This window comes from Homarus americanus, unplaced genomic scaffold (assembly GCF_018991925.1).
Source record: "Homarus americanus isolate GMGI-L3 unplaced genomic scaffold, GMGI_Hamer_2.0 scaffold22250, whole genome shotgun sequence".
Classification (NCBI taxonomy): Eukaryota; Metazoa; Arthropoda; class Malacostraca; order Decapoda; family Nephropidae; genus Homarus; species Homarus americanus.
This window is the reverse complement of record NW_024741189.1, coordinates 1,844,985-1,865,122: the sequence shown is the minus strand read 5'-3', so window position 1 is coordinate 1,865,122 and position 20,138 is coordinate 1,844,985. Positions and strand designations below refer to the sequence as shown.

General features: G+C 38.4%; 1 protein-coding gene across 1 annotated transcript in view; it reads right to left on the bottom strand.

Annotated features, from left to right (window-relative positions):
* LOC121875653 (lysosomal cobalamin transporter ABCD4-like) overlaps positions 1-14,173 on the bottom strand; it is a 42,460-nt gene extending 28,287 nt beyond the window's left edge. The window contains exons 1-5 of the mRNA XM_042380275.1: positions 14,110-14,173; positions 9,450-9,577; positions 8,650-8,789; positions 6,420-6,536; positions 5,332-5,457 (exon numbers count right to left, since the gene is read on the bottom strand). Coding sequence (XP_042236209.1) covers positions 5,332-5,457; positions 6,420-6,536; positions 8,650-8,789; positions 9,450-9,577; positions 14,110-14,173 — 575 coding nt within the window. The remainder of the gene's footprint in view (positions 1-5,331; positions 5,458-6,419; positions 6,537-8,649; positions 8,790-9,449; positions 9,578-14,109) is intronic.
* Between the last annotated feature and the right edge of the window lie 5,965 nt (positions 14,174-20,138).

The window sequence follows — 20,138 nt, the reverse complement described above, 5'->3', positions numbered from 1 at the left end:
GAAACCATTGTTTCAATGGGTTTTGGGTAATTGGTTCCAGCTCACCGAAAATTTCCTAAATTCAACAAAAATGGTAGAAAAGTTCACTTACTTAGTGTGTATGTAGAAGGCTCCTGGATGATGATGATGATGGGGAATTACAATGGGGGTGGAGGAGAAGGAAGAAGAGAAGGCATTGGGGTGGAAGAGAAGTCACCCCATGGCACCATTTCACCCATAAAATTTTAGTTCTCTTGGTGTATTTCAAGATTATTTTCTTTAAATCAACACTGCACTGCATTATATATTGTCAATATGTAAAATATATTTCAAAATTACCAATAATTTGCTTGGAAACACAGAAAAAAGCGTTTAGTTGAAGAGAGTCTCAAGCAAGATGTTACCTCCAGTGAAAACAGAGAGAGACTAACGCCTGTTTGCTGTGTTAAGAGGCTGGATGCTGCGCTTTAAACTAGTCACTTTACCTTCATTTATGTTCAATAATTGTTAAAATGACTAAAAAATTGAATATTAAACTTTTAAAATTATTGAATAGTATAAACTTCTTGATATTTACTAAAATAGTTAGGAATTTAAGCCCTAGAACTGATTAATGTATTGGCGGACTGATACTAAAGCTGGTTGCCCGGCCAGTGCAAGCGTAAACATGTTGAGGTCGGTTCGTAAGAAATTCGTTAACCGAATTTTTGTTCGTTAACCGAATTGAAGATCCTTATGGAAGGCAGTTCGTTAACCGAAATTTCGTTAACACCGAGGCGTTCGTTAAACGAGGGGTCACTGTATAAGGGCTTAAGACTCGTGGGAGCCTGTAAGTGTGAGAAGACCACACCCACCTACAGGCAGGATCTGTTATGGCATCACAGAACCAACCTAAGTCAGCAGCAGAGGTGTTTGGAAGAAGCTACAGGGAGGAGTTAGTGAGAGGAGAAGTCTTTATGTACGCCTCAGAAGCCAACGTTTACGAGAGAGAGAGATGGAATTGAGAATCGTCTAAATTTCCTAGACAGAGACGCCATCCTTAAGCTGGCTCCAGGTCAAGGTCTATTGGTTAAGTGAGGACTTGGCAAAATCTGGAGAGTCAGTTAAATCTGTCGGTGTCACATGAACTCAGTAATTTTGTATTAAGTGGCCTGAAAGTGCTCGAAATAATTCCCTCCCTGAGTGTGTGTAACAATACTCAAACTGTATTAAGTAAAACATGAGAAGTACTGTAGTGGATACTCTCCCCTACAACTGTGCGGTGATTGGCCAGTTGCCACCTTCACCTCAGCCACTCAACAGCGTTTCTCATCCTTGCACCTCGATTCTTGATCCGGCAGAATCATATAAATACCCCCCCCCCTGCCTCGCCATGAGGGCAGACAACACCAAGCTCTTAAGCAGAGAAGACCTCCTCTAAAGAAGCTCCTCCACAGCAACTCCTCTACCAAGCAGAATGGTGTTTTATATATATATATATATATATATATATATATATATATATATATATATATATATATATATATATATATATATATATATATATATATATATATATATATATATATATATATATATACATATATAGTATAGTCTGGATTTATGCGGTCAATTGAACCCGTGGAGGTCCGCGTGAGACGAGAAACGCGTAAACGAAATAACAGAGCATATGGGATTAATTGAAATAGAGACTGGGCCGACTCCCAAACTCCACTTTTTCCTACACAATACGTACCTTGTAGTAAAAATAACATCTTAATTTCATGATGGTATTGCTTCACACATAATATCTAAATAAAAAACTACAAATCTAAAGGTGTTTAACACTTACGTAAGTAGAAGAGATGGGTCGGCACACGTGGATGGTGGCTGGTTCCGAGGCAGAGGGCAGATTAGTTGCCCTCCGGTGAATCACTTTCACTACTCGCAGAGGTTTGCAGGGCCTCCCAGACAAACCCCTCAAAGTCCATATCCTCACTGTCACTATCACTGACTTGGGCTGGCTGTGGTTGTGGTGGGTTGCGGGCGAAGAAGTCCTTAATACTACGTTGACGACTAGCATTGATGTTGTCGAGATAGATCTGGACAAACGGCTCCATAACTTTCATCAGATGGTTATTAGACTCTTCATACTGATGCTTGTCTGGGTCGTTGTCAAGGATGAGCTTAATTTTCTCCCCCAACTCGATGATTTCCTTCACATAATCATGGCTTGGTCCAGGTAATTCAAGGGTTTTTTGGGGTGGTGGGGGTCCAGCGGAAGCCATTGTGAGGGGAATAGCGGGCACAAGAGGGAACTGTATATGCGAACTGAGAACAATGAGACTGGCCCGGCTAGGTCAGCGACTTCTGATGGCAGGGCACGTCATGTTACATTAGACCAATCACAGCGAGCGGTGGAGGGAATGCGTGGGTGATAAGGATGCGTGGCCCAATCACAGTCCGATATGTCATATGACGTCAGAGATAAAGTAAGAGCGACCTTATGCGCACCACTCACCGCGCCGCTTCCCGCGTATGGTCAAGAATGGACCGTGTGATTAAAAGATGGCGCGGAGCGTCTGGACCTCTCCAGCCGCTCGCCGCGTAAATGATGAAATTTACCGCGTAATTAAAACATTTCATTCTGGCAGGCACCGTGTAAATCCAGACTATACTGTATATATATACAGTGACCCCTCGTTTAACGAACACCTCGGTTAACGTAATTTCGATTAACGCACTGCCTTCCATAAGGATCTTCAATTCGGTTAACGAAGTTCTTACGAACCGACCTCAACATGTTTTCGCTTGCACTGACCGGGCAACCAGCTTTAGTATCAGTCCGCCAATACATTACAGTGACCCCTCCGTTAACGAACTCAATCCGTTCCAGAACGTCGTTCGTTAACCGAAAAGTTTGTTAACCGAAACCATTGTTTCAATGGGTTTTTGGGTAATTGGTTCCAGCTCACCGAAAATTTCCTAAATTCAACAAAAATGGTAGAAAAGTTCACTTACTTTGAGGTGTGTATGTAGAAGGCTCCTGGATGATGATGATGATGATGGGATTTAGAATGGGGGTGGAGGAGAAGGAAGAAGAGAAGGCATTAGTGGATGGCAAAGCTGTTGTATTCCTTCAAAATATGGATGTTCCGGTCACAATTCAAGTTGACAGCCCGAGAAGTCAAAGGACTCGGTAGGGTGGTTCGATTTGCTGTCCTTGTATACTTTAAAGCATGGTTCCTGGCTACTTTGCCAGTTCAAGCTCCAGCAAATGACCTGCTCTTCCTGAAGAAGATTTCTGACTACACAAAAGTTGACAAGGAGGTTTCAGAAGAGGCTTGCCGCAAATTTATCAATCATCTGTGGTACCTCAATGAAGAAGTTGTTGGCTTTGCCTTCTTTGATATGAATGTTGGTGGTGAAACAAAGCAGAGGATGGTGGACAGTCTAAAAAAGGCTCAAAATGGTAACCGCATGAAGGCAGTGGTTAAGCCTCAAGACGTGAATGACATTCACCTTGAAGATTTTGTGTCTTCTGCAACAAGTAAATTTTTTGACATGCTCAATCTGCCAACTGACTTTCTACAGTTGTCCCCATCTTTGTGGCAAACTAATGCAGGTTATTGCAAAGCACAAAAGAAGCTCAAGACAATGAAAGTGGTTAACGATGTGGCTGAGAGAGGTGTGGCACTCATCCAAGATTACATCCATGTAATAACAAAGGATGAGGAACAACGCCAATTTCTACTCCAGGTGGTCAGTGATCATCGAAAGAACTTTCCAAACTCTCTAAAAAGGACTGTAATAGAGGCACTCAAGAAGAATGACCTGTGTTGCTAAATTTCATTGATTTTGCTGTATTACAACTATTAACAACTAACTGTATTGATATTGACTATGTATTGTATACGATTTACACATTTACCGGTACTTGTTCAATATAAAAACTAGATAGTCTTTGTGGCACCTCTAAATTTTATCCAAATTTTTAAAAAAAATGACAGATCATTGTTTTAATAGTATACACACACTTAGGCAGGGTGGTCGTTGAAATTTAAACCAAAAAAAATTTTGGGACCACCCTAATATATAGCATATATATATATATATATATATATATATATATATATATATATATATATATATATATATATATATATATATATATATATATATATATATATATATATATATATATATATATATATATATATATATATATATATATATATATATATATATATATATATATATATATATATATATATATATATATATATATATATATATATATATATATATATATATATATATATATATATATATATATATATATATATATATATATATATATATATATATATATATATATATATATATATATATATATATATATATATATATATATATATATATATATATATATATATATATATATATATATATATATATATATATATGCAATAAAATCACTGTAGTATAAATTACGAATAAATGTAAAAGAGATCGGTGATTGGTTACTTAGTTCCCCGTTGCTTAATTAATGGTTGGGCTTTGTTGTTTTGTATTATGTTATACTACGTTCAATAATAAACAAACGGCCTTGAGTTGCTAGTTGTCGCCAGCAGTGTTCGAAGAATCTTGAAAGGACTGTACATATGTATGTGAGCCTAACAAAGAGAAAGTTGACACAACAAAGATAAATTAGACAACTGGCCACATACACTACGCTACAGTACCATTTATTGTAGTTTAAGTTAGGTTAGGTAGTGTGGGTAGTGGCAATTGTCGAAGCATGTATGTGTTAACAGATGAATTACTGTTACTCACAAGAGGAACACTTGACTCACCCACCATCATGCAGTGGTGTAATGCTCTTGCACTTGAACCTTACACAGTACTACACTCAAACCTCCATCTAACAAACTATATAGAGATAAAAGTCCATTTTATCAAGGGTCAGTTTGAGGTTTAACTCCCCACACAATGGATTATATGAAGTCTTGTTATATGGAGGTGTCACTGCACAGTACTGAACTACTGGTAATCTGTGTACAGCAACAGAGTGAAAACTTGTATGTATGGATATAAAAAGTGACAAGTCACTATAGGACTACAGGTATAATATAGTTCTCACAATAAAGTCCTTACTGTGTGCAGCAGTAATGTGTGTATCTCTCACCAAGACATCAAGGGTTCGAGCCTTGGCCCGGAGAAGGGTGTTATCCAGTGTGACCCTCACTACCAAACACCACAGATTTCCTCCTGTAATAACACTGGATAGACCAACCAAACTACTAGTAAATTGATAAATGGTGAAAATTATAATTGAAAAAAAAAATAAATAAAGAAACAATTAACAGTTACCTGAAATTTCCCTCACACTCCTCTTGCTTGATGACAAATTTAACGATGGGTGACATGACCAGCTTGTTGACCACTGTGCCCAGGAGGAAGAGAATATATATACTCAGAGTCCCCAGCCATCCTGTCCTGCCCACCAAAACAATCAAGATTAATAAACATGAACACAACACTATCACTTTAATGATGGCTAAAAAAAAAGAAAAACTCAATAAAACTTATAAATACAACAGTTTAACCTTTTATCTGTCTCACACTCAACGTATCTACCTACACACTGGTTTAGTTATTAAGGCAGTAACTTACCCTACCCTAACTTAAAATAATCTACCATTAGCAAACTTAACTTACCCTACCCTAACATAAGCAGACGGAGAGCTCTTGTAGGTGTCACTATAACTCTATTCACTAATGAGTCTCAGAGCCAAGGCTGAAGAAGATATCTGTACCCCGATACTTTAAACAGGTAAAGGTTAAGTGATGTGGGAAAATGACACTGTGGCAGGGAGTTGCAGTGGGCACTAGTCTGGGGTATAGATTCTCCTTTATGAAAAGAATGAGAAGTTGGATTTACTTACAAGGAATGACTCAACGTACACTAACTTTCTGTGTTTGTTTAATTGTACACTCGCTCCAAAAAGGTGTATTTATGGAGGGGTCCGATGAATTGAATAAAGAACACCGAGACTCCTGTTGTCTCGGTAGGGTTGTCAAAAGCCTTCGTTCGGTGTCATAAAGTCTCACACAAACTCGTAAAGATACTTTATGGAGCGAGTGTATCATTGAATGTCCTAACTTGGTCTATATTTCTGTGAGACTCAACCTTGAGGGTGTGTTGGGGGGTACAGTGCGTGTCTCTCATAACTGTGTCCCAAGTTCAATCCTTAGCCTGGGTTAGAAGGGTGTCATCCAATGTGTATCCTACCAAGATTGGCAGGTTTTGTCCAGGTACTCCACTTTCTTCCTGTACCAACACTGGACAATGAAGGTCCGTAAAGAACAACATATTAACTGCCAGAACTACCAATAAACTTATAAGTTGTGGTGGTGATTAAAGAGAAGTCACTCCAGCCTGGTGTATGAAGACTCACCCCACAAATACTCTGTAGGTGTAGTAGCCAATCTGGAATGGTGATATGATGACCTTTGTGGTTATTGTGGCCAGAGTGAGGCACAGCTTGTCCACATCCTGGGTCATCCTCTGGTCACTGTAAAGCATTGTAATGTACTGTAGTGAATTTATCATTCAAGCATGGAGGCAAATTATGCATCTATGGAAGGCACTCTTATACTGCTGGGGGCTATAGTATACTGTAGTATACTGTTCACACACACTGACACAAACTAATGCATTCATGTACACAGACACATATGCTGACACATACATGCACACACACACACTACTATGCTGCCACTCAGAATCGAGTATGGCGATCATCCAGCTATGATACAATGATACGAGTTATTAAGGGTGTCACCTTCATTGGTGAGTTTTGAGGTGACTAAAGAGGCCGACACGGAATCAACAGGGCTGTCAATAGATGGCATGTCTGGGGGGGCTACATCTAGTACAAGACAGGCAGAAGCAGCGTCTTTCCGGCACTGGCGCTTGTCTGCCCCGGTTTGCAGTCGGGCTAACTGGAAAGTATTAACACCTTCTCATGTGGTGCTCCTTCAAGTGTTATGGTGTGTTGTAATTGTCTCCCAAGTGAGGGAGTCATTTGGCACTTTTTCAGGTTTGTCTTAAGACTATCCTTATACCTTTTCAGTTACCCGCCAGTGTTACGTTTACTATTTGTTAGGTGACTGTAAAGTAGCTGCTTTGGCAGTCTACTGTCGCCCATGTGGGTAACATGGCCAATCCAACATAGTTGTTCATGGATAATGGTAGCCTTGATGCCTCTACAGTTGGTGTCAGCAAGAATACTGGCATTTGTTCTTTTGTCTTCCCAGTGAACTCGTAGGATGGAACGTAGACTACGTTGGTGAAAGTTTTCAAGTGCCTTGAAGTGTATCTGACCCATGTCTCGGTGCCATACAGCAGAGTGGGGAGGACCACTGCTCGATATACGTGCAACTTTGTAGATAATTTCAGCTCCCTACAGCTGATGACACGGGTACGGAGTCTGCCAAAGGCTTGAGATGCACATCTAATCCGAAGTTGAATCTCTTCATCGATATCCGGGGTGGTGGACAGGTGGGAGCCGAGATACTGAAACTGGGTAACATTAAAGAGGGTAGTACAGTAAAGCTGGATGGATGGTGGAGGTGTGGCTGAACCAGGGGCAGGTTGAAAGAGAATCTTAGTCTTATGTACATTTACCTCAAGGCCAAAGTATGCATACACATCAGTGTAGGTGTTCAGTGTAAGCGACAAGGGTGAGGTTGTCTGCATACTGAAGTTCTGTAATAGATTTTGACGACACCTTTGTTCCTGCCTGAAGTCGTCTTATGTTCAAAAGATCTGGCACGAATAAGGAAGGCAGCCAAGAAAATGGAAAAGAGAGTTGGTGCCAGTACACACCCTTGTTTAACCCCCGTTTGGATGGGGAAGAACTCAGACTGGGTGCCGTTGCGCAGGACACTGCTGTTCATGCCATCATGGCATTGTCTCACAATGGCGATGCATTTTAGAGGGTAGCCAAAATGGCTGAGGGTCCGCCAGAAGGCTTCCCTGTTGATCGAGTCGAAGGCCTTGGTTAGGTCGATGAAGGCCGTGTGCAGGTTACGACGCTGTTCTCTGCACTTTTCCTGTATCTGTTGGACAGCAAAGATCATGTCAGTGGTGCCACATGATGGTCTAAAGCCACATTGAAATTCTAGGAGGAAGTTTTCCGCCTCAGGAAGAAGTCTGTTTAGGAGGACTCGTGCGATAATCTTGCCAGCTATGGACAGCAGCGAGATTCTGTGGTAGTTGCCACAGTCTGACCGGTCTCCCTTGTTCTTATAAATATTAACTATGGAGGCGTCTTTAAGACCTTGGGGGATTTCCTCCTTTTCCCATATAATCTCCTGGAGAGAGTGGAGACTACTGGTAAGCAGAGGTCCTCCTGCTTTATACACCTCGGCTGGGGTTCCATCAGGCCCTGAGGCTTTGTTATTTTTCATTTGTTTGATAGCTACCTCATCCAGGGATGGAGGATAGCTGAGGAGGGTCAGCTCTGGATGATGAGGGACCTGCTGGGTAGTCATACACACACTGACACATACATGCACACACACATACTGACACCTACACACATACACTGACACACACACGAACTACTAACAAGGTAAACAGCACTCACTGACTATTAACAGGTCACCAACGGTGTTACTCACGGGTTATCAATGGTTTTATCTAATATATTTAGCGTGTAGTAATTGATCCCTGAGAAGTAGAGACGGTGGAGCGCTCGACACAACAGTTGCCGCCAGGTTATATACAACATACTGTCTATGTACTTCTTGGTGCTGATTACCTGAAATACTGTATATCATGAGATTACAAGGATATATCTTATGTTTAGTCATTATTGGTTATATTACTAACACACAGGGTCTGCCGAGGTTGACGGAACATACAAATCAAATTGAATAAGCCATTAAAGGTTAACTGTTGCACTGTACTGTGGTGCTGTACTGTAACATATTGAACTCCTGGCTATAATGTACTGTACTGTACCATTAAACATAAATTATTCAGTACTGTACAGTAATAATGTTGTACACCATATCAAGAATAATTTTTTTATGGCTAACAGAAGTTTATCACTACAGTAATTAGCATTTGTTCCAGCTCTTCCATACAGTAGACTATAGTACATCGTTCTGCTTATTTGTGTTATATAGTTTAAGGTCAACACGAGACACAGTACCGTGTTACATACCTCAAGCAAACTGTCCTATTAATCAAGGAGAAGAAATCAGACTTCAATTTATTTATTTTTTCTTTATAGTGAGTGAACTTAAAATGTCAGTTTAGGAGAAATGATTCACTGTACTGTACCTGTAAATGGTCTCAACCTCTTGGGTAAACATTAAATGAGGCCAAGTTCATAAGTCATAACTCATAAGCATACTGTACCAAGAGACCTCGCTCAGACACAGCTCTACGAGTACTGTATAAACAAATAACTTACCGATGAAATTACTAAAATTAATCCACAGGACTTGAGGGTGAGGTACATGAAACCTTGTTGGTCGCGGTCTCCGAAAACTTTGTAGTATTGACTGGGGATGAGTCCCACGTAATAGGCCAAGAACTGTTCTGTGAAAGATGAGAAAACCTGCTTGACCAAGAGTATATAGTAATAATGTGGGGAAGTTGAGGAGGTACAGGGAGGATTCTGAGGTTGTATGGACAAAACTGTATGTAAGACCATTTATGGGTTTAGGTTACACTAGGTATAAGATATAGCTATATAGGATGAATCAAGAGGCACAGTGGTAAGTGAAGAAAATTTATGGAGGAGGGGGAAAACTGCCTGATACAGTAATGGTACAGGACGTGTGAGAGAAAGGGAGGAATACCTGGGTGATGGAATGTCCCTGTGGTTAGTCAATATACTTTTGGACACAGCAGTGAGGGGAATGATGACAAGGGTGACTAAGGTAGACTATAATTGAAGTGAGAAGGTCGGGATGTGGCCATAGGTCCTCAGGCCACGCATTAGTTTAAAAAAAAATTAAAATTCTCAGGGGTTGGCGGGTAATTCTATGTGTCTCGGAGTAGTGTCCTGGCCTTGCTAGCTAAAAGGGTGCTCAGTAGTCCTGTATACAATGCCCAGTTCACACTCTGTATACATGGGATTGGTGGTAGGAAGGGCATCCACCTGCAACACTTACTTTAAATGTCTATTGTCAACTGGAATATCATGCCCTCTGGTGTGGAAAAGTAGCCATAAAAATGATGATGATGATACAGAAATTGCAAAAGAAAGTGAATAACTGAGACAAGGAGTGTGATAAAGGAAGAGAGGTAATATTTTCTAGGAGTTTGACATAATGTAAACTATATAAAATAGACAAATCTAGCAGATCAATATAAAAAATCACGATGAAGAATGAGACAGTGGAGGAGGTTCTATATTTAAAGTATATTAGGGATTATGTGAAGTTCTGTACTGTGGCCTGAAGGAGAGACAGATACACTGCAGAGGGACGAGAGTGAGGTGCAATAGTCCCTCACCAACCACAGGGGTCATGTTTTACAACTGTCCAATAGTAAGGGCTGAGTCTAATTGTAATTAGAGGGTCAGGGGAAGTGACCTCTGAGAGAAATACATTAAATCCTATCATATACAACTCAAGGTTAAAAATAATACTGTAGAGGGTGTATGCTATACAGTATACTACTTAACAAACCATTAATTATACTGTACAGAAATGCTATACAGTACAATACACAGTGAAGGTATTATAAAAACCCTGAGTAATAGAACTGTCCCCAATGGCCTCAACACTCCCCCTTAGCAATGCTGTTCTTCATCAACTGGTCTGCTGATGCTGACTCACCCCAGGTCTCATGTTTTACCTACAGTACAGTACAGTACAGTACAGTACAGTACAGTACAGTACATATACTGGATCATTGTTTGGTTTGTAAGACATCAGACCAGCCATCACTGCCGTGGAAGCTGGTGGTTGCTCAAGCAGTACTGTACTAACTCCACTGTTTGATGTTGCTAAGATATACCTGTAGTATATGTGGGCCCCAACCTACCATAGATCACGTTGTTACTCACAGTCACCCTCGCACTTTTCTTGGTGTCATACTCTTGATCCACAGAGAGAGAGAGTTTTCTAGGTAAGGTTCACAGGGTATTTGAACCACCTTTGTTTCCTGCCCCATTGGTCCTCATGGTATACACAAGACCTCTCACCTCTCCTTCTGAACCATCAACCCCCAGATTCAGACGAGTCAATTTGAAGCATTTATGGAGAGAATAATACATCAGTGTCTACTGCTTTGGGCTCACAAGTCTGAACAGAGGAGAATGTTTTGTGGGTGACTGTACTGTACTGCACCTTCACCTTTTGTATTTTTTTTTACACAATTGACTCATCAATCAGATTTTAGATTTGCCCCCGAGGGGGCTAGTTTATTGGGCACCCCCTTACATCCTGTGCAAGGTGAAGCGCAGAAGCGTTTACAGCGCCCAACAGGGAAGTATGAAAAGTTCATACTTGCTTCTATGACTCGTACATTAAGGGCGTAAAAGCCTGAAGGGTCATAGGTTTTGTCAAGTTACATAAAGTGAGAGAATGATGAGTGTGTGGGAGGAAAGTTCCCGGTACAATTCATCTGTTTATGGCAAAGAGTGGCAGGTCCCTAATAATGTCAAATGCCAGGCCTGTGACTAGGAGGAGGGATATCTGATCTGGGAGGGAAGAGGTGTTGGTAACGGCTGGGGACCTATAGGAGGAGGTCATAGGGCAAGTGAGGATGTAGTGAGAGAGGGTGTGAGAGTCGGGTTGGCCACAAAGTTAACAAACAGTGACTCATCAATGTCAAAATACATGTACAGTAGTAATTGTTTCATGAAGTTTTGGTTTAAAAAAAAATTCAAAGTTGTGATTTTTATCTCCTATGAACCTGTTAAAGTCATGACTATCACTTTTGTGTTTGTTTGAGGACATTATGAAAGGTCAGTACAGTAATATCTTTTAAACCAAGAGGACGGAGCACACCCGGACTGAAGCGTGAACCACTTTGTTCCTATGACATCACATTTTTTGCCACTCCCTCCCCCCATCTTGAGTACCAACACTCACATCACTACATTTTCACTTTGTGGCCACTTATCAGGTCACTTACACATAAACACATATATTTAAACAGACACACATACGTACAGGCACATGCACACACAATAAAGCAATCATCATGAGTTTGTTGGAGGCAGCATCCCAGGGAGAGTCACTGTCCCTGAACTAAGTTCCGCCACACCAGATTAGATAACTCCTGAGGCGGTTGTGGTAACCCACACACACACACACACACACACTTAAAACTGGCTACTGTACTGGAATTAGTAAAATGGTGTATAATGTATAACACACAGATGCTAAAAAACAAGTACCTTAGGGTAAACCCTGGTTACTGTACAGTCCTGTCGCTTCTCCTCCTGAACCACGAACCCTGAGACTCAGACTCATGAACCATAAGTAGTAGACACTGATGAAATTATTCTGTCCATAAAGGCTTTGGATTTACGAATCTGAATCTCAGATTTCATGGTTCAGGAGGGGAGGTGACAGGACTGTACAGTACAACCAAGTGAAGGACAAGGGTATAAACCTGAAGACAAAGAAGGAACTCACAATAATACTTCTTACTTTATGGCACAATGCTCTAAAATTCAAGCTACTGTACAGAGCTATCCAGGGCTGCCTGCAGACTTGCCAAAATGGAAGTTGAATGAAAAAAGAAAATAAGTGCATGGGGATGTCTGAGAAGGCAGTAAACTGTGGAGTGGTGGAATGGATGGTGAGGGGTTTACTGTGATGGTATGGACACACAGGAAGATGGGTAGTATGATCTCTGTTATGGTGCCTCCACACTACTGCATCACATTACTAAATGCTTCTTGTATGATCTCTCTCCCCCATGTCCCATCTTTCCCTCCCACAGTACTCCTGCTGTTCACCCACTGAGTAGCAGGAGAGAGATCATACAAGAAGCATTTAGTAATGTGATGCAGTAGTGTGGAGGCACCATAACAGATCATTATATCATGCTTGCAAGCTTCAAGTGCACAGACAAGACACTCTCATCATAAAGTCTTATCTTATCACTCAAAACATTTATTAATCTGTAATATTTTAAGGAGATGAATTAGATTTGTATATAGTAGAGTACGGTATATAGAGAGACGTGTAGGAGAGGCTTAACGACTCTAGCATAAAGTACAGTATACGAGGTTTAGTTACTGTACTGCACATCTTGTCAAACCCAAACCTTAGGACAAACTCTTCAATTCTTATCTAAAGGACAGAATTTTCACTCAAAATATTCACTGTATTATTTTTTGCTTTTAGAATTCCCTGACTTGTTGATTTGGTTGGTAATGTATCTAATGTATAAGTTTATTGTCCTCACTATGACAGAAGAGGCCTAAACATACAGCAGTGAGAGATATGTCAGCTATACAGTACAGTACAATACAGTCGTGATTATTTCACTCACCAGACTGCTGACAGACTCCGGGATAATATAGAGATAAGATACATATTCCCAACACCTCTCAAGTCAAGGTTAAAAAGAGGCATAAGGGTGACTGGGAGGCCATACTTGTTAGTTAGAGAGGTTGTTGATGTTACAAGAGTAGCTAACGACCGGAGATTTGTTATCACACAGTAGTGGCTTCACAGAGAAAGGATTAAGTTTTGAATTTAAGCAGCGATTCATCTGCTCTGTTGACAGTAAGATAAAGTTAGCGTACATAATCATGAGGTCATACAAATACGAGACTAGGGCCGATTACTCCATTTGATTATCATTACGCATATGATTAATTATCACAATACAGTAAATGATGATTATGTTTATATAGTAAAACCCCATAATTCAAAATACAGTAAGAGGGGTTCTAGCCTTCACAAATTATGAAGTTTTAAGAAATGTGAGGAACACCGCAAGAGAACACACTAAACAACGCAACTTTTCAGTAATTTGCCCCAATAAAATTTCTAAAAGTTTCTAAGTATAGAACCAGACATAATGGCTCAAACACTGCATTAAAAGCTTGGGTGATAGACCATAGGTGAGCACTCCACGACTGACCAACGTGAACTGACTGTGAGGCTCGTATGGTACTTGTTTACACCGAGGTGGGTGCATCTCGTGACCGCAGGGCGACATGTGCAGCATACATATTCATAAATGTCTCTCACAATCCAAAATGTTAACAAATACAGTGGTCCCTCGGTTAACGGATTACCTTCCATAAGAATCTTCATTTCGGTTAACGAACAAAAATTTGGTAAACAAAATTCTTACGAAAATGTTTTGACATGCTTTGGCTTGCTCACCAGCTGGTAGATTAGTCCGCCAATACAGTAATCGGTTCTAGGGCTGATATCGTTTCCATTGGAGTAAATATCAAGAAGGTTGTGTTATTCAATATTTTTCCAAGTACAGTTAACCCTCACTTTACGCGGTCCCACATTCCGCGTTTCCACGTTTACGCGGTGCCCTGCCGGAACCCAGGATGCTCACATTCCGCGGTGCGTGTACCCCTTTACACGGAGAGCGGCTGGCGAGCCGCGCCATTTTTGGATCCAAACCTCCCGCCATCCGCCATGTTGTGTAAGCTGCGCGAACATGATGCGCACAAGGTCGCCCAGTCATCAAAACATTACCAGTTCTTCACCCGCCACCCACCACAGCCGGCCCAAGTCAGTGATAGTGATAATTATGGTGAGGATATGGACTTATATGGACTTTGGGGAGTTTGACAAAGAGGCCCTGCAAGCCTCTGTGGTGGATAGTGATACAATTGATACAAGTGACACAGGTGAGGGCCAATAATCTGCCCTCTGCCTCGGAACCAACCGCCCATCCCCGTGTGCCCAGCCATTTTTTCTACTAATGTAAGTGTTAAAAAACCTAATATTATTGATATTTCTCTTAATTATTAATTGTGTGTGCATACCATCATAAAGTTAAGATAATATTTTTACTACAACATAGTTGTGTGTCGTCAAAAAGTGGAGTTTGGGGATCGGCCCGGACTCCATTTCAATTAATCCCATATGTTATGTTATTCACTTTACGCGGGACCCTCCGGGTTACATTAACCGCGTAAAGTGAGGGTTAACTGTACTATTATATTAAATTTTTTAGTCATTTTAACACTTATCTAACATAATTGCAGTACAGGGAACTAGTTTTTGGTGCGCCCATCAGCCACTTCACTCACCCACCAAGGCGTCAGTTTGTGTCTCTGTTCAGTGGAGGAAACATCTTGCTTGTGGCTCTCTTGAACACAGAGTATTTTTACGTTTTTACAGTACAGTATTACCCCGCTTTACACGGTTTCACTTTCCGCGATTTCTCATTTACGCGGTACCTTGCCAGAACCGGACTTTCACTTTCCGCGGTGCATCTACTCATATACACGGTGAAGTATAATTAATTTTTTATTTTTTTTTATTTAGCTCATAAAATTCATACAAATTACCCGGCCAGAATATAATTTACATTGCTGGAATTCTTACAATATGATGATCATTTTGAATATAAACATCATGGATTTTGTATTAGACATACAAATTTTAGATCTAACAGAATAATTTGGTTTACACAAAGCAAATATTTTATCCGTTGTACAGAATATATGAAGTTTACATTCAAAATATTCCCTGACCTGCAAAGAATCCAGAAATGTCAATTATATTATCCTAACTTTAGTCTGAGTTATTATTTATTACTAAAAATGTAAATATACTATTTTCTCCCAAAGCTTCTCTGGTAGGGAGGGAGGGAGGGACTGACCCAGCTAGGGCGGAGTATTTTGATTGACAGATAGTGTCCTTGAAGAATATTTCTTTGTTTATTTACTGAAGATATATGTTTTAGCTCATAAAATTCATACAAATTACCCAGCCAGAATATAATTTACATTGCTGGAATTCTTACAATATGATAATCATTTTGAATATAAACATCATGGATTTTGCATTAGACATACAAATTTTAGATCTAATGTAATAATTTGGTTTACACAAAGCAAATATTTTATCTTTTGTGCAAAATATATGAAGTTTACATTCAAAATATTCCCTGACCTGCAAGGAATCCAGAAATGTCAATTATATTATCCTAACTTTAGTCTGAGGTATTATTTATTACTAAAGGGTAAAATCTAGTTTTTTCACCCAACATTTCTCTGGTAGGGAGGGAAGGTGGGGGGTGGGGGGAGGGTTGGGACCGACCGATCCAGCTGGCATGAGTGTGAGGAGGGGAGGAGGCAAGGTGGGGTACTTTGATTGACAGATAGTGTCGTGAAGAATATTTTTTTTTTATTAACTGAAGATAGTTGTTTTAACTCATAAAATTCATACAAATTACTCGACCAGAATATAATTTACATTGCTGGAATTCTTACAATATGATGATCATTTTGAATATAAACATCATGGATTTTGCATTAGACATATAAATTTTAGATCTAATGTAATAATTTGGTTTACACAAAGCAAATACGTTATCTTTTGTGCAAAATATATGAAGTTTACATTCAAAATATTCCCTGACCTGCAAGGAATCCAGAAATGTCAATTATATTATCCTAACTTTAGTTTGAGGTATTATTTATTACTAAACGTTAAAATGTAGTGTTTTCACCCAATCATTTCTCAGAGAGGTAGGAGCTAGTGAGCTGGGAAGAAATGGGGGGGGGGATTTGAGTCCATTATTTGAATGGACATTAACCTGGCGACTGTATTTCTCTTAAATATTAGTTGTGTGAGCATACCATCATAAAATTTAGATGTTATTTTTACTACAACATAGGTATTGTGTCGGAAAAAATGGAGTTTGGGGGTCGGGCCAGTCTCTATTGGATTTAATCCCATATGTTCTGTTGTTCACTTTCAGCGGTACCCTGTGGGTTCAATTGACCGCGTAAATCGGGTAACTACAGTACATTTATTGGTCATTCTGAAATTTATTTAACATATTGACAATATGTAGTGCAGCGCAGTGTTGATTAAAGAAAATACTGTAATCTTGAATTACACCAAGTGAACTTAAAATTTTATGGGTGAAATGACGGCATCAAGCATGGGGCAATTTCTCCTCCACCCCCACTTCTAATTCCCATCATCATCAACCAGGAGCCTTGTACATGCACACTTTAAAGTAAGTGTACTTTATTGCATTTATTTTTAGTTTGTATGTAATTTTCGATGAGCTGGAACCAATTACCCAAATTCCCATTGAAACAATGGTTTCGGTTAACGAACGACCTTCTGGAACGAACTGTGTTCTTTAACCGAGGACCACTATACATGTAAATACTGTACTGTAAATATTGTACGGTACATGTAAATACTGTACTGTACTGTAAATAAAGGTACTGTACATGTAAATACTGCACTGTAAATACTGTAAGTACATGTAAATACTGTACTGTACATGTAAATATTGTACTGTACATGTAAATACTGTACTGTACATGTAAATACTGTACTGTACATGTAAATACTGCACTTGTACTGTACATGTAAATACTGTACTGTACATGTAAATACTGTACTGTACATGTAAATACTGTACTGTACATGTAAATACTGTACATGTAAATATTGCACTGTACATGTAAATACTGAACTGTACTGTAAATACTGTACTGTACATGTAAATACTGTACTGTAAATATTGTACTGTACATGTAAATACTGTACTGTACTGTAAATATTGTACTGTACATGTAAATACTGTACTGTACTGTAAATATTGTACTGTACATGTAAATACTGAACTGTACTGTAAATACTCTACTGTACATGTAAATATTGTACTGTACATGTAAATATTGTACTGTACATGTAAATACTGTACTGTACTGTAAATATTGTACTGTACATGTAAATACTGAACTGTACTGTAAATACTGTACTGTACATGTAAATACTCTACTGTACATGCAAATATTGTACTGTACATATAAATATTGTACTGTACATGTAAATACTGTACTGTACTGTAAATATTGTACTGTACATGTAAATACTGAACTGTACTGTAAATACTGTACTGTACATGTAAATATTGTACTGTACATATAAATATTGTACTGTACATGTAAATACTGTACTGTACATGTAAATATTGTACTGTACATGTAAATACTGTACTGCACATGTAAATACTGTACTGTAAATACTGTACTGTACTGTAAATATTGTACTGTACATGTAAATACTATACTGTACTGTAACTACTGTATTGTACTGTAAATACTATACTGTACTGTAAATACTGTACTGTACATGTAAATACTGTACTGTACATGTAAATACTGTACTGTACATGTAAATATTGTACTGTACATGTAAATACTGTACTGTACAGTGTACTGTAAATATTGTACTGTACATGTAAATACTGTACACATGTAAATATTGTACTGTACATGTAAATACTGTACTGTACATGAATATTGTAATGTACATGCAAATACTGTACTGTACTGTAAATACTGTAATTGTACTGTAAATACTGTACTGTACATGTAAATACTGTACTGTACATGTAAATATTGTAATGTACATGCAAATTGTACTGTAAATACTGTACTGTACATGTAAATACTGTACTGTACATGTAAATACTGTACTGTAAATACTGTACTGTACATGTAAATACTATACTGTACTGTAAATACTGTACTGTACTGTAAATATTGTACTGTACATGTAAATACTGTACTGTACATGTAAATACTGTACTGTACATGTAAATACTGTACAGTACATGTAAATACTGTACTGTAACTACTGTACTGTACTGTAAATATTGTACAGTACATGTAAATATTGTACTGTATATGTAAATAATGTACTGTACATGTAAATATTGTACTGTATATGTAAATAATGTACTGTACATGTAAATATTGTACTGTACATGTAAATACTGTACTGTACTGTAAATATTGTACTGTACATGTAAATACTGTACTGTACATGTAAATACTGTACTGTACATGTAAACTGTACTGCACATGTAAATACTGTACTGTACATGTAAATACTGTACTGTACATGTAAATACTGTACTGTACATGTAAATACTGTATGTAACTACTGTACTGTACATGTTAAATACTGTACTGTACTGTAAATATTGTACTGTACATAAATACTGTACTGTACATGTAAATACTGTACTGCATGTAAATATTGTAATTGTATATGTAAATAATGTACTGTACATGTAAATATTGTACTGTACATGTAAATACTGTACTTGTAATTGTAAATATTGTACTGTACATGTAAATACTGTACTGTACATGTAAATACTGCACTGTACATGTAAATACTGTACTCAAATGCTGTACTGTACATGTAAACTGTACTGCACATGTAAATACTGTACTGCACATAATGTACTGATGTAAATACTGTACTGTACATGTAAATACTGTACTGTACATGTAAATACTGTACTGTACATGTAAATACTGTACTGTAACTACTGTACTGTACATGTAAATACTGTAATTGCAATTGTAAATTGTACTGCATTAAATACTGTACTGTACATGTAAACTGTACTGTACATGTAAATACTGTACTGTACTGAAATATTGTACTGTACATGTAAATACTGTACTGTACATGTAAATACTGTACTGTACATGTAAATACTGTACTGTACTGTAAATATTGTACTGTACATGTAAATACTGTACTGTATTACAAATATGTACTGTATGTAAATACTGTACAGTACATGTAAAACTGCACTGTAACTACTGTACTGTACATGTAAATACTGTACTGTACTGTAAATATTGTACAGTACATGCAATACTGTACTGTACATGTAAATACTGTACTGTACATGTAAATACTGTACTGTACTGTAAATATTGTACTGTACATGTAAATACTGTAATTGCATATGTAAATACTGTACTGTACATGTAAATACTGTACAGTACATGTAATACTGCACTGTAACTACTGTACTGTACATGTAAATACTGTACTGTACGTAAATATTGTACAGTACATGTAAATACTGTACTGTACATGTAAATACTGTACTGTACATGTAAATATTGTACTGTATATGTAAATAATGTACTGTA